At 36.8% G+C, this 16765-nt stretch overlaps 1 protein-coding gene across 4 annotated transcripts in view; it reads left to right on the forward strand.

The window, feature by feature from the left end:
• The window catches only part of SATB1 (SATB homeobox 1), a 79361-nt gene that overhangs the window by 37773 nt on the left and 24823 nt on the right, over positions 1–16765 (forward strand). For all 4 annotated transcript variants that reach the window (XM_068545863.1, XM_068545861.1, XM_068545859.1 and 1 more), the window contains exons 8-9: positions 1481–1693; positions 9581–9736. In XM_068545863.1, the coding sequence (XP_068401964.1) occupies positions 1481–1693; positions 9581–9736 (369 nt within the window). The remainder of the gene's footprint in view (positions 1–1480; positions 1694–9580; positions 9737–16765) is intronic.

Below are 16765 nucleotides of genomic sequence, written 5' to 3' on the forward strand. Positions count from 1 at the left end.
CTTCATTCTTCAGTCACATTTCTTAGGGTGAAACTGGCTTCCCTTGCATAGACCAAATGAGAAACTAAAATGTACTCTTAAGCCACCGAGCCTATTGGAGGATCTTTTTTAATAGCAGCCTATATAGATCATTTTTGAAGTGGACACTGCTTTTATATTGTCTGTACCCAACTGTTATCTTGGGGCAATATGCTACATTTTCCTTGAGGAATTGGGAACAAAGCCAGGTTTGTGCTTCCAGGAAACCATGAAAAAACCCCAATGTTATAATGTTGGGGCTTGGTTGTTTTGACATGACACTTTACCTCCCTTTCCCAAATGTACCCTGTTGCTATTTCTGCAGGGTTATTAGAAAGTGAAATTTGCAAATGATATAGAGATCTCCACAACATGTCATACTGGGCCATATTGTGATAAACTGAAATGTAGAAAGCAAACATGTCTTGGCATTCCAGGCATTTTTTCATGCAGAAGGTTGAAGAGGTAAGGCCTGCTCAGTCCTTATCAAATGGGCAGAAAATGTTTCTAATCCTTGTATTTCATATAAGCTCTTAAACAAAATTGTGGAGAAACACCCATTTTTAAAATGCATTCTTCCAAAAATTAAAGAAGTAGTTAACAATTCTCTGTTATTTGGGGAGGAACACCATAAAGAAGTTTACTAATGGTTTGTGAATTTCTTCTAACACTATTAAAAATGTTTATTCCTCAAGAAATTTGATTATTACAGAATTTGATAATATTCTTTTTCTTGGCATGCTACGATGGATTTTTGCAGTGTGGAAAAGGGGTTATGTATTTCAAATTTAAAGGATGGTTTCTGAAGTTCAAATTTTCAACCTGTTACTCAGAGGTATTGTATAGCAAGCAATGCAGTATAGTTTCCTTAAGCGGTAAATAGAAAGAATCACTCGTCATTGACTCCAATAATTTGAAAACCAAGGAATAATGTAAAATATTGCCTGCAAAAACATAGCATAAATCTTAGATGATGCTTTAGTGATATTCTTTTTCCTAGTATGTTACAATTCATTTTCGAGTATTTTCTTTGTAAATCCTACTTCTCTCGAAATGGCTTTGTATCTTTACATATTGGGCTGTTGGCATTCCACTGCCTTTGTCTAGGCAGCTTGAGAACTATACAGTTCAGTGCTGTCGTATTATGAGCATTTCATTTATTCTTAACTTGCCTCAATCCTCTCTCTGTGAAAGATTTCATGGCAAGTTAAGCTACTCAAAGGAAGGAGACCAATTAGGCAGTTGCAGTTTATGTTATATGTAAAGCAGACGCTTAATAAAATTAAGAATACAATTGAGGCTCTCTTCTCTACCACTTCAATTGTAACTAATATATTCCTATGTGGAATTAATGCTTCTGACTGTTCATTTTCTGAACAGAGTGGGGAAGAAAAGGAAAGGATCACCGCGGGCTGGGCAGAGCATGGGGGCAAGCTTATCCTGTGCCTTTTATTCCCTGCAGGGCTTGCTTTCAGAAATCCTACGAAAGGAAGAGGACCCCAAGACTGCATCCCAGTCTTTGCTGGTAAACCTTCGGGCTATGCAGAATTTCTTGCAGTTACCGGAAGCTGAGAGAGATCGAATTTACCAGGATGAAAGGGAAAGGAGCTTGAATGCGGCCTCAGCGATGGGTCCTGCCCCCCTGATAAGCACACCGCCCAGCCGCCCTCCCCAGGTGAAGTCTCTTTTTCTTCCTCACCTTTCTGCTTTTTGTTTTTGTTTTTTTAAAAAAAAAAAAGTCTAAGGAAGAATCTCAACAAGCATGAGAAAGGTAGATGGATAGGGATTTTTTTTTTTTTTGATAGTAATTCATAGACTTGCTTGAGGAGAATTTGGTCCCAGCTCACTAATTCTGATATAAAAACAAGCAGCTACTAATTAGATAGAGGGAAAAAAATTGCTTTGTATTGCTTCATTTGGGGGGTTCTTTGGGGGTGAAAAGTCATCTTTAAATGGAATACTTGGCTCTACTACTATTAAGTAAAAAGGTATTTTAAACTCAATAGGAAAAAAAAAAGTAATGAAGTCCATTTTATCCCTGCGCGTTTTAGAACCACCATTTGAATAGTAAATAAATAAAAATAAATAATTCCATTTGTATTTATGCTTTCCAATACCAACTGCAGCTGGTACCAGTTACACATCATCTCGTTTGTAATCTTTCATAATTAAGTTTAATACAATCCTTGAAGGCAGCTTTAAATGGGGCTGATAAGGAATTCCATCCATATTCCCAGAAATGGGCACATTTTCTATTTTCCAAATTTTTGCACTTTTTAGGAAGGACAAAAGTCATCTGCCAGGTAGTTCTGTGTATGCGCATCTGTATTTTTTTTTTTAATCAAGTTTAAAAGGTAGCCTCATAACTATTATAAGAATTGAGAAGTTAATTTTCAGTACAACTATTAGATACAAATTTGAGAGTGGATTAGATGTAAGATCCACAAGCAAATATATTTTTTACACATTTAATTTGTGGCCTGTGCAACTCTTAAAAATGAGGTCAGCTAAAACGATGGAAAGTAAATATGGAATACTAATTAAAAGTGCTTATGTAACATAATGTCATAATGAAATTATCTCTTAATGTTAGTTTCATCAATAGTAAAAAATGGTCATCCATTTCCAAGTATAGAGATATAACTCAACACTAAAAATGAAACTGCCATAGATACTCCATAAATAAGAAATAGACATAATATACAGCCACTTGTGGAGGGTCTTAAACTGCATATTGTAATGTTCTGAAATGATTATTGTTTAGAAACATCCCAAAGGTCCATTTTCTCCATTTTATTCAATGAAAATCAATTAAGTCTTGATGTCTGTAGGAGCAGGCAATAAGGAAGGCATTGCTGTAATTGTAAGAAGGACATGTTTCTCTAGCAGAAAAGAATGGCACCCAAATACATGCATACATATCCATCTGCCAACACACACACTTAACTGAATTTGGTCTGTTAAGCCTTCAATACAATATTTCTTACCAAAAAGAATGAGGAACTCTTTATATACATATATGACTTTTGTAAGAGTGATTAAACAAAAAATACTGTACTTGGACTTGATTGAACACTGAGTTTGTGTTGTTTAGAGTTATCATATGTACCATCATTAGTTAATTTTGCTGTTGCAGTCATCATTGGAAAGCCTCTGGGCAGAGTTATTTTACTTATCACTTAATCTTGCAATACTAACAAAAGAAGGGCTTACTTAAGACCAGTGTGAATTTAAGCTTTGAGCTGCTGCTGCTTTTTTTTGTTTTACTCTATCCAAATATTTGACTTAGTAGTTCCTTAATATAGCTTTTGTTTTCTAATTTTTCTAGGATTTTAATGCTTTTATTTGTTTTCCAGATATGATTCTGCTTTCCTTACTCATCAAGTTTTTTGTTTTTTGTTTTTTTTAGCCAAAATTACATTAATTCTTAATTGTGATATTTATTTTTGTATACTAGTAAGATACTCTGGGTTGCTTTCCTATATGTATGTCTAAAGACTATACCTGCTGATAAGTTGGGATAGAAAATATAATTTATTTTGGCCTGAATTGCTGATAAACTGGTTGAGCCACCCTCAGCTGTATGTGTTTGTTGTCAAGAGGGGGTTGAGACCAAGCCTTTAGCTGGGATATTTAGCCAATGATGAATGTACTTAGATACTGTAGATTCTTAGTGAAGCTCTTTCAAAGAAAAGAAGTTTCTATTAACACAATATTATTGACCATCTAACCACATTCTGAAATGATTATCTGATATGTGTGAATAATTTTATTTCACTGCTTCATAGAGAATCCCTTTGCATTCCTTAATTTTATCATAACAGAGCTCACAACCAGTTTGTTCACCTTTTACCCTTTGACAGTGATTCAGTGAATTAAATTTTAGGGAATTTTTAATGTATTAAATGTATTATCAATGTAAAATGTGTACTTAGGATTTGGAAAAACGGGTTACAGAGCAGTTGAGTTAGTACTGTTTTGCAGCAGTTGAAATCCAGCGCTTAACCTGGAACCAGTATACCACACATAAGTTTTCATGTGCTTATTTACAAATGACTAAAATGGAAGGGGAATAAAGGAGGAAACCACAGGTATAGAAAAGGACTGCAGGATTTTGTCTTTTTATATTTTATATTTTGCCAGAGAGGAATCTGTGTGAAATCACTGTGCGTTTCATTTCCACCCCCTCCCCGCCCCCCCTGCCAAATGAAGATATTCGAAATCTGTTTTGAGACTAGCCTTTGGCTTGGGTTGGACCCGAACAGGATTTCTTTCTAATGCTTGTTGAAGGCAGAGGTCCCTTGTGGCTCGCTGAAGACCCAGGACACCTTTAGGCCTGAGAGACTGGATTATCTAACAGCTTCTCTGAAGAGTTTAGGTCATATGGAAGATGATTGGGATGTCCCCGGGTCCTGCCAGACCAAGGACCTAAACCATTGAGGAACTCAGATTATAAATCATCTTCAAGAAGGGGCTTCCTTCAGGCCCCGGGTGTTATTCTTCGGAGAACCTCACCAGGGAAAACCTAGACCAGCCTCAAGAAGCTCTCGGCTGGCTCTACCTAGGCGATATGGCTCCTGTGCCTCACGCTTCGGTAGGGGTAACCACACCAGGGGCTTTGTCTTCTGGCTGGGGCAGTAGGCTCCAGGCCAGACCTGTTTGTTGAAAGCATATTTTCACAATATACATGCTCTAATTCAAGAAATATGAATACCTTGCACTTGATAATGATTCACAGTTTTCTAAGCACCTTCACGTACATGAATTCATGGAATCATTAGACTAACCTTTTGGTAGGAGAAAAATGAGAAAAGTCAAATACTTAAGTTTTCAAATCCCCTATTCAGTCCGATGCTCTTTCCCCTACCTCAAGCCACTTCCCAGAAGACAGACATTTTAGAAAGGAGAGAATGAAACCTGGGGACTCTTTCTGTTTGTCAGAGAGGATGAGAAGTTTTCTTGTTAGGTTAGAAAGAGGAACACATGTGAAATATTCTTCTGATAGAATACATTGAATATTTGACAAATGGTCCACTTTGGAAGACTTTAGACAGTTGGGCATTTCTGAGCTTGTAGAGAAAAGAGCCCTTTCCAAACTTTGGTAGTAGGAGTATCTGGGAGAAACCAATCCCTCCAAAGCTCCATGGCCTTAAAGATTTCTTTTCTGACTATCGCTTAGCAAATTTTCCAGATGAGTTTACAAGATGAATCTTATTAATAGTAATTAATTATTATTTTCTGGAAGTTGTCTGTTGCACTAAACATATCCATTTTAAGTTGATGGTTTCTATTTAGGTGTGCACTTATTACGGAGTTATTTGTGTGTTTTAAGATGTGTGACTTGTGGAGTTAAATTAGCAATTTCTGTCTTCATAAGGACCATTTGAAAGCCTATAATTACCAAGTTATAACTTTTACATGAATTATATAATATTTTTTCTTTTTTTTAACATCTCTTTATGGCATTCTTTGGTTTCTTCTGAAGATGGGACATTTTATAACAATGTTTTAGAAAATGTACAAAGTTTATATCAATAGGAGCGATATATAATTAAGTTAATCTGGTAGCTGTACACTTCTGTCTCTTTACAACATGTTCTTCTATAGTATAATGAAACATAGGTTCAGTTATGGGCAGGAACTTCACACTTGATAAAAGTTTTATTTGTTATGAATCCCTTGACCAGCTTAATTTTAAGATCATGTATGTGCTTGGAAAACGCTTCTCATTCTTGGTCATCTTTTAAGAGCTAGAGGACTTTTGAAAGTCCAGATCTGGAAAATAACTAATATTGTTTCTATAAAAGGAAGAAAAGTGTAAAAAGATAGAACCATGATACTCAAAACAGTGTTAATATATAAAAATATGAAAATGGGGACTGTTTTCTATCACCAATAGGAATTCCTCAAAATATCACGGATTTTTTAAACTAATGATAAAACCATTCACTACTAAAAATTAGACATTCATGAGCTAGATTTAGCAAAGGGCCACCAAAAAGCAGGTGCAGCACGTCTTAAAAAATAAGAATTTTTCCAAATAAAGAAGTCCTATATAACATCATACCGGTACTCAGTGTATTGCAGTGATTTCTAAGATAGGCATTGGTATTAGACTTAAGTTCAGTTCTCAGCCTTGCCCCGTGGACAGATTACTTAACCTCTTTGTTAGCTTTCTCAATTTAAAAATGGGGCAGTAATGTGACATTACCTACTCAGGGCTATTATGCAGGTTAATGTATGTTAACACAAGGCCCAGCTCATAATAAACAACTAATAAATGTGAGTCTCTCTTATTATCATAATTATTATTAAAACTACATCAAACTTTAATTGCATATAGGCATGCCCTCATGCATGTGTGCAGTATGAGCTTGCAGGCAATTCCACTTGCATCAAGGAAGAGCACAGACACCAATCAGGACCACAGTAGAGTCCATTTTGTGTAGCCTGTATGTAGTACATATGTAGTATGTATGTAATATATATAGTTCATTTTGTAGTATGGGTTGATGAATTCAGCAGCGGTAAAGGAGCAAAAAATTCTCATGAAAAATTTGTGTTCTACTGCACAATTGTAGTAAAATAAAAAGCACACCCTAGTGCTACACCCTCTCCCCATGTGGGAGGGTAAATAGCAGAAGCTCCAATTCTTAACTACTTCCCTGGTGCCACCGTAATGATGGAGTGGTACACGCTACCTTGATAAATGCTATTCAGAAAGCAACTGCATTTATTTTACCTCCTGTGCTATTTGCAGAGAAGCGCTGAAGAGTAGTTTGTTTTGCCTGGAATGAACTACTTTATGAATTTTAATGTGTGATATAATATTAAAAGCTAAACCAGGATTAAAGAAGATTTTTTTTTGTGCTAAGCTAAAATAGTACTTAGTAGAGTGAGGTATAAAAGATTTTTGTTTCCATTTTTACCTGGGGAAAAATTTCAGCTTTCATATTTTTGAAAAGCTGTCCAAGTCAGTTCCCCTTAAGCAATACCTTGTGTTTAGAGAAAAATGTGGTTCCAGAATTCTAATAGCTTATCTCTAATAAGATGCATATCTGAGCCAACAAGATGATAAGGAAGAGCTTTTCTAAATATTTTTTAAATGAGTAATACAGTTTCTTAATATTTTTAAAAGTTGTTGCTCTCACTTTTTTTAAAAAAAGAACTTCTAAAAAGAACTTTTTTAAAAAGTACTTCTTTTTTTTTTTTTTTTTTGAAGTACTTCTTTTCAACTTTTGATTGTGTTGGCTACTAGGAAATGGTTATTTGATTTTTTTTTTATGATTTAAAATGTTTGCTTTTTGGTTCAAGTTGTAATTGCTTTATTAAAAAAAGAAAAATTAAACCAAAGAAATTTTTAGAAACAAAATCACAGGGTTGAAACAAATGATTATAACCCACCTCGAAGATAAATTCTTAAACATCATTTTTACAAAAGAATGAAAATTATTTTCAAAACACACTGAAACACCAAGTTTCCAAAGCCTGCCCTCTTAACTGTTGCTAAGCAGATGATACCAAGGAACTGTTTCTTCCAATGCCCTGGACTTCATGCCTCCATTTCCATAACATTCAATGTTCAAAGCGATTGAAATGGCTTTTCTTTTCTCTTTCATTTAAGCAGTGAGAAAAATAGGTATTAAAAGGGACCCCATGTGGTGATCAAATCTATCCTTCTGCCTCAAAGCAAGACCACCCCAGAGCAAAGTTGCAAATCTCAGCAAAGCAACTTTGTAGGCAATTTATGGTAATGCATTAACTCTTCTGGCTCCTAAAGTGGTGTTTAGCAGATTACTGCTTCAAAGCCCTGTGTCTGTGCCTAGTGGCCCCCAGTCCTTAAGATGCCTCGGTGAGTTAGTGCCCTTTCTTACTGGAGTCCAGAGCTGGCAGGGGAAGGCTGGAAATCCAGCCTCTGCTCTTGCCGTTTCTGTCTGCGGATTATGCTTTAGGAGAGGCCAGTGAGGCCAGCCGGTGGGTCCCTTGTCCTGCCTCACCTTCTGTGTCCTCACTGGGGGCCTGTGGCCCAACCATTTCCCTGCATTATCCTTTCCGTGCTCCCAAGGGTAGTGTCCAGGTGGGAGAGTCTAGCTGCATCCTCCAGAGGTGAGTTATTTTGCTCACCAGCTAGAAGTTACGAGTCAGAAAGCACGTTGTAAAGGAGACTCAGCTTTACTGTCTAAGTGCAGGGGATTAAATGGCTTAGGATAACCTCTGCCCCTCTTTTGATACCAAATATTTGGGGGCAGGGTGAAATAAACATTAGAAGACTTACTGTATGACTAGGAAGGTATGTCATTTAGTGCCTCAAAATCATTCGTTTATCTTAAAATGAGCTTCATTTTCTATTGTTCCTAGTGGATGAGAGAAATGGTCCAAGATGGTAAGTTTCTAGAGAAGGAAAACCTGGATTCTATAAAGGACCCTAAGAAACGTGGTCCTTGATGAATCACTTTGCCGGGAGAAATGTGGTCCTGCATCTGGACAACTTTTCATTTATGTTTTCATCAGTTTCCCAGTAAAAAGCAGCTACATGGTTCATATGTGAATTTCCCAGGCTGGTTGGTTCCTGTAAATGCTCAATAAAGATCAAATTTTTATTTTAAACATTTAAAGTTTTAAAGATTGTTTTTAAGTTTTGAAGATTAATCATGATATCAGTAAATTTTGAGGTTGATTTTCCCCCTAAATTTTGTGGCATTTTTCTGCAGATATCTGCTTATCATTATTACCATTATTAATTTCTCACTCAAGATTATACATTTTGAATATATTTGTAAGTTACTGTTTATATATTTTGTGTAACTTGCAGTCATGTTCTATTAAATATTGTGAAACATTTTCTTATTATTTTCTTATTGTCTGGTTCCACCAGTCAAAAGGAAAGAGTTATATACAGCGGTGCCAGGAAATGATGAAATAATTATACAGAACAGCTTGGACATGCATGTGTAAAATGCAACCAGCCTTTATGATAATTAAGCAAGGCACTCTACCTGTTTCATGGATGGATAGAAGATTTAAATGTGCAGCTCTGCAAATGGCTTTGTTATGGAAGATTTTTTAAATGAAACATAAGAGGAAAAGGCATTAAAAAAAAAGAGTCTAAAATTAAAAAGGCCGTAGTATGTAATATCTATTAGTGATGCAATTGTCTCTTAGACATCGGGTACCCAGCGAAGATACAGCACTGTGCATTATGATTTTAATTGTGAATTTCCTTTGTTAGAATTGCAATGGAAGGTAATTGGGAAACAATTAGTTTAGGGTTTTCAAGTCTTTGAAACTATTCTGTTTTCCAGAAAACTTACTTTATGGCATTATAATTCCTGGTTGTCAGCTGGCAGTTGCTGTCTTATTACAGCTGCAGTCACCTGTGACAGTATGACTTCCTTAACTTAAGCAATCTGATCTCCAGCTAAGAACTCATGTTGAATGACCGCATTGTTGATCACCTTGATCATAAAAGGAGCAACAATGTCCAGTTTGGATGCCGAGTCTGAGAAGCTTCAAAACAGTTTGGCCAGTGGAAAATGACAGGCATGTTCAAAATGTTTTGTAGGTGAAAACAGCTACCATTGCCACTGAGAGGAATGGGAAACCAGAGAACAATACCATGAACATTAATGCTTCCATTTACGACGAGATTCAGCAGGAAATGAAGCGCGCTAAAGTTTCCCAAGCTCTGTTTGCAAAGGTGGCAGCAACCAAAAGCCAGGTAAGAGCCTCTGTTAGGCATGGAGAATGTTTATCTGTGATGCCTGTGAAAGTTCATTCGAAGGGGTGTCTATTTGCAAGTTGAACTTGCATCCCTGAGAGGTCACGGTTTCCAGGATTATTGACAGAGCTCATGATGAAACAGAGGGTTCGGATTCAGGGAACAGAGACACTTGGTTGTGTTTCCTCCAACATCTACTGTCCAGACCACAGATTTCTCAGGAAATCCCTGAGTCAGTTAATAGTTGTTTCCAGAAGAGTACTGTAATGTATAGGAGGTTTCTCCATCTGGTCTATTGTAATGGAACAAATAACTTGAATTATTATTATTTCATTAGTACTTAGGTGACCTTGATTTCCATCCTAAAATACTACGAGCATAGTTTTTTTCTGTTCCAACTCAGGCATCTACAACTGTTAGGTGTGCTTATTAAAACAAACTGACACACACACACACACACACAGCTTTGCAAAGTAATGATTTTAGTTTATATATATATATATATGGATACATATATATATGACACACAAATTTAATTACAATTAGAAAAATTGTCTAACTCTTTTGAATTATAAATGAATCAAATTGAATGGGAAAAGTGACAAATCCCTGCAAGACATAACGAAGAATAGATAATGCAGCCTTTTTGTCATATATTGATAATTTATGTTCATCAGAAGTAGAGTCATCTACATGAACAAGCTCACAGTTATCTACAAACCCTTGTTCAAGGCCAGGAATACTTTTTAAAGGACCAGAAGAATACTGGTCTTGTCCAGTATAAGTCTTGTCCCCTTCGCAGAAAGATTTGATAACACTATCAAAGTGAGATTGAGAGGCAATCAAGGAAATTTTAGACAAATATATTTCATTATCATTAATGGACTCTCCTTTGTAAAACAGCCTGTCTGCTGTCAGCCTCTGATAAAATTATACAGTCCTGAGACTATTTACAATATGGTGTATTTACAATACAGTACTTTCATTATTAGGTTTTTCTGAAATTTCACTCTAGCGACATTAATAGTGGTCCTTGCTGGGAGTTTTGCTTGAGAAAAGGTTGTTCTTGTTTAAGTTATAGGCTGGCTGGAAATACGTAAGGGATATCTTGGAAATGTTATATAAAAATGATTAAACTCAAGCTGTGGACTGTAAAAATTATAGCTTTATAGGCCACATGCCTGCGTACCCTTCAATCACTGTCAAAGTGATAATTTCTACAATAATATGTTTCTTTTATTGTGAGATTCTAAACATCAAGTGCTGTTTAAACATTAAACTGAATTGTTTATGTTAGTGCCATACTCGGCGTGTCATACATCAGGCCACCGTAATCTCTCATGGAATGTAAAATTCTGTCATGAATCATGGCTTGTATATCGGAAATTACTGTAATTTTGATTGGAAATTACAGGGCTCTTGAAATGTTTCTAATTATGATAGAATGTCAGAGCCGCTTCAAACCTGTGTGCTTCTTCAGATGTCTTCATTTACATGCCAAGACTAGGCATTAAGGAGAAATGTCCTGTTCGCACATCGCCCCTCACCCACCCACCCTGCACCGTCTTCTTTTGGCTATTTAGTCTAATTAGGATGAGGATCTCATATTTCAACATAGTTTATCCAGCTTTTCTTTCTGATTCTGCATCTCTTCTGACCTTCCCAATTAAATTATCAAGAATAACAGACTGTCTTCTTACAAGGCCAAACACTTTCCCCCAATCTCCAGAATAGATAAACAGAGAAACTAAACATGCGTTATTGTGATAAGGGGCAGCCTTAAAACCAACAAACAAAAATAGAATATTAAAACTTTTTGGTAAGTTGGCATCTGTCACATAATCACCACCACCCTCCCTCTCCTTTCTGACGAGAGCATAGCTCCTTCTGGCTAGCGGCGTTTTTGCTACCTTCATTCTTTCTTTCTTTTACATGATATCCCCAATTCTCCCCTCCTGGCCTGAGTTCTGATTTTGGACCTATTCAGACAGTGGTAGCAATGGATTGATAATGTCATGTGAGTGATGTTCTAGGGGGTTTTTTAACATCTTTTCTCTTGGGACTCCTGTCCCACGAAGCTCCCCGTGAGTCACTTGCAAAGATGTCAGTTGCCAACTTCTGTGTATCTGCCATGATGGTGTGTTCCCCAGAACCCCCAAAGCTGCTAGCTCATTACTGGTTGAAAGAGAATCCAAGGGGCCAGTTGTAGACTACTGGGGTCCAGCAGACTGTTAACTTTCATTCCCTCACGTAGTTATTCCTAACTACTAATTTACTGGAACTTCGTTAAAAAGCATTTCTGTAGCTTTCTCTTAGCTGTTCAGTTTAGATGTTAGCACTGCCCTCTTGATGAAAATCTAAAAGTTGATGATTACTGAAAAATAAGACAGTCCAAAAACTGTATATATATCCCTAAGAGAAGAGATCTGACTTAACAAGGGCAGGTAGTCCATTGACTTAAGTTCTGTTCACCTGCCATGATTGTTTGTGAAGGAAATAGAAAAACTAGAAAACAAACCAAAACCAAAAAAAAATCTTCAAATCCGACGGACCTTTCTCATGGTCAGAATTCTTAACTTGTGCAAGAGTTGTTATGCCTTGGAGATAGGTGCCAAGGCTTGTCAGCATGGGCAGAGGTCCTCCCAAATGAAGCACGTGTACAGAGGGATGTGCTGGAGCCACTTTTATCTCAGCCGGTCCAGCCCCATCTGCTTCTGTATCTCGCCCTGATTCTCTACGTTGGCCTAACATTCATTACCTTTTTTGTGCTAGACCCCGTCATGCATTATATATTATCTGCATTTAGTTCTCAGGAACCCTGTGGGCTGTAACATTGATTTCCTCATTTTACACGAGGGTTACTTGACTAAAAAGTAGGAGAGCCAACCCCAAATTCTCTGCATCTCTGCATCACTATTTTAGTGTCTCTTCAGGACCAAAGGAAAGAGGAATTAAGGATGCTGGACTAATTGATAGTGGAAATGGGAGGGGCTTTCCTTTCTTCATTGACATATTCATGGAATATGGGTTCTTGCCAACATAGGGCCCTTAGAAGCCAAGCTTTTTCATGTCTGTTTGGGGTTGGGGCGTAGGGAAGGGTACATGGTGGAAGACTCAAAGGAGGCTATGGTCCAGGCTGTTCTGGTATTGGGAAATGATTTAACCTTTTTTAGCCCAAGATTTCTTTTAACATGGGAGGAAGTCCCATGCTGTCATGTATGCAGAAGAGCTTTTAGATTTACAGCACTGTAACACAAGTAGATAATGTCTCTTATAACGTGCTAAGCAAAAGACTCAGACCTCCACACAGAGTGACTTATTTATTATCTATTTATGTATCTCAAATACCTTTTATTTTACAAGGTAAAGCTTTAGGTAAATCCCCTGAATGGCAGGCAGCAGAATTATTTTGAAAAGATAGTACAGCCCCAGAATGTGGTGGAACCAGACATGTGTAGCTGTGGTCTGCAATGACTAATGCACAAAGTATTTTCAGGAAAAGAAACCAACTTTTCAGATCCCACCATTTCGCATGTATTATACTTTCTCTTCGATGAGTAATAGAAATGAGATTGTTTTTAATGTTAATAGAAATGTCTGGGTAAAGTATGCAAGTGCAGACTGAAGGTAGGCCACTTTTTGTGCTTGGGTAGGAAAGCAGGCTAATGCAAACTTTAAAAAGATGATATGCTTTAAACATAATGTGAATAGCTACAAATGAATACACTGTATATTCTGGGTATTCAAATAAGCAGCCGTTTTTCCAAGTGAATCATGTTAGAATTTTATCAAACATTTAGTCTGATAACATTCAAATAATTATGAGAGCAGAATTCGCTAATTTTACTGTTTAAAAAAAAAAAAATAGTTGATTTGGGTAATAACCATTACAGTATCAAGGTTCAGTTACTGTTCAGTGGTTATAGTGTTTTCATATGGGAGACGGAAATGGAATTTTTTCCTTAATGGTGGCAGATGTTGGAATCTAATTTTATTCCACAGCAAACCTCCTGAGAGCTCCGAGACTTAAGGTGTATGTCCAGCAAGGGGACATTAGCAGTGCCGTAGGCCTTGCCTTGTACGTCGAATTGTTATATTGATTTTCATGTTTGCAGAGGTGGAGGTTGCAGATACAGTAATGCAGTCAGAATAAAGGGCTTTTCCAGAGCGGCTGCATCCCCACTTGCGTTTAGAAAATGATTTCTCTCTAGTGCTTTATTGAACAGGGTATTTCTTTTAGGTAAAGCAACTAGATGATGGAAATCCTATTTGACTGAACATGCTTTTCAATAGAATCTTTTGCAATCTCTACCTACCAGTCCTGTAGTTACTGGAGTCTTTGGCTGCAACAACTTCGACTGCTTGATAGGTGTGGTTTTTTGCACTAAAAAAAGAATTTCTGCCTCTGTGAAGATAGCACGACCAGTAGAAGAGACCAAATAATTCGAAGCCTTTTGCTTTCTTCCATCTACTTTTCAGACACTTTTGTCATTGAGATTCAAGACCTCTAGGATGGGAGAGAGAGGGGAGAGTGAAGGAGAAAGAAGAAAGCTTTAGTGCTCTTTGGGCTTGTAGGTAAAAAAAGAAAAAAGCATCTTCAGATTTGGTAATTCTTAGATGGTGATTGGAATGCCTTAAATACGAGTAAGACATGATATGTCACAAATCATTAGAGATAGAAATAGGGCTAAGAATGTCATTTTCATTGCTGGTTATAGGAATCTACAGTGATAAAATCCAGGAAAAAAAAAATCACGGCACCATGACTGCATTGTGTATTCTAGCATGTCAGCGAAGGCATCTTTTATTTTGTTAGCATCAAATTACACTTCACGGAAACTACACTTTGAAGCCCTGTGCTGATTCATGCTTTTGGAATGTTCACATAACAGACTTCGCTGCAACGCGATCTCACCTGTGTAACCTCCTGTTTCAGATCCACAGGAGGCCCCTGCAGATTTGCGAGTCACGGTTCCGGTTATTTCTGGTGCCACATGCTTTTCTAGCAGCCTGTGGGAAGATCTTTACATCGTGTCCTCAGAGCCCCTTCTCTTGGGCTAATAGAGTTGCCTTCAGCCAGCATCTAAGGAGAGAACTGCCTCTTCATATATTTTCCATCTAGTGCCTTATTTTATTTTACTTTATTCATTTATTTATTTATTTTTTACACTGGGTGGGAGGAGATCCTGGGGAGATACAGGTTAGGTTTCCCTGGATCAGCTTCCGGGAAGACGGAAGAGGCCAGAGGAATGCTTGAAGGGAGAAGAGAAGTAAGACAGCCCAGCGTGTAGCATCTCAGGACCTGCCTGTATTCAGGTTAACCCACATTTGGGGAGGGCCCGGTGCTGCCTTCTTGATAAGGACATGGAGTCCCGTCCATCTCCTATTTCAGGTGTTCTGTGGGAGCCATCTCTAAAAATCCCTTCTGTCTAAATATTGGGAATCCATATTGAATTTAGTTTTCTACAGTGTAGACCTATCTTTATGTCTCTAGTGGTTGCTCAACAGGACTTTTGAAATTAATGGCTTTAAATACATAAACATTGACATAATCTGGCAGTTTAAAGGTACATGATTGAATGTTATACGATGTTTTAAGACCTAAATTTGTGAATCTGAATATGAGCCCTTTCCACGTTTCTGTGTTATAAAAACAAGCATATGTTTTAATTAATCTAGGGTTTGATCAAGGAGGTTCAGAATTATTAAATAGAACACTTACTTGCCGATCATATTTTGGGCAAAAAAAAAAATCACGTAAAGGGGTGTTTTTCCCCAAGGCGCTTGATATTGTCTGTTGCAGCAAGTCGGAAACTTCTTGGTTATCTTGTTGCCACCTTCAAATCATTTAAAAATTTCTTTTCCTCTAAAATTTAAAATGCGGTAACTAGAGTGATATAAATGCATCTTCCTCATTATCCCATTTAATAAGTTCACTGTAACAAGTATAGTCATAACTCATTGAGCCCAGTTTCTCCATCTTTCAAAAAATGTCATAGGAAAATATTAGTCAAGATTTGAAAAGAAGCAGTTTGTGAATATTGAGCCAACTCTCTAAAGAGGATCATCACGTGAGGAAGTTCCAGGAAGGTGACCACAGGAGTGGTCCACTTTGAAGCAGGCCAGTGTAATGCATTCTAAAGCATGAGTATAGCAGGTACATATTCGTAGAATCTGCTTTAATCTAAGGCCACCTTTTGTCGTAAAATGTAGTATAAGTTGAAAAGTGTGGACTCAAAATATCCTACGAGTTCCTCTTTTTGGAAGCCCTTCTATAATCATCTTTGACAATTGAAGAGTTAAAGTTCTTCAGGACAGGATCCAGTATCTACAAAATGGGAGTAGGGAAGAGACCAAACCCATGGGGTTTTAACTCTTAAGTAGGAATGAATTTCAAAATGGAATGTCATTCAGTTAAACTTCACACATAATTATAACACTGATTTCGTTCTTTCACAAACTACCAAGTGAAAAGACAAAGTGTTTTCTCAGAAGTCTCAACAGTTGTCTTTTATGGTTTGGGTAGTAAAGGTAGGTTTTATTTTAGCTTTATCTTCTTTTTCCCTCATATGAGAAATGAAAATAAAAGCCCCGTGAAATGAATGAGCTCTAAAAATGCATTTATGCAAAATGACAATAGAAAAATAGCTCTGGAAGAAACTGCACTGTTAAACTTTCACATTAGTGAAAGGTACTAAAAGAGGGATGGAAGAACTTATGTTGGTAATAGGAATCTGATGTAGAATTTTTTGGCCTTGCAAGACCTGCACCTTAAAAAGTAACCTTTGAGATTATTCATTTTTATAACTATAGTTGTTAGGCTTTTGCACATGCAGTTCTTTTGCGTGACAAAATGACACAACTAAGTCATAGACCACCCATTTATATATATAAAGATATATATATAAAATATACATATTAAAAATGTTTTATATATAAATATGTTTATATTTATAAACATATATTTATAAATATATAAATATAAATACATAAAACAAATAAATATAAATTAAATATATTTATATATCA

The sequence above is a fragment of the Eschrichtius robustus genome, chromosome 6 (genome assembly GCF_028021215.1).
Source record: "Eschrichtius robustus isolate mEscRob2 chromosome 6, mEscRob2.pri, whole genome shotgun sequence".
Taxonomy (NCBI): domain Eukaryota; kingdom Metazoa; phylum Chordata; class Mammalia; order Artiodactyla; family Eschrichtiidae; genus Eschrichtius; species Eschrichtius robustus.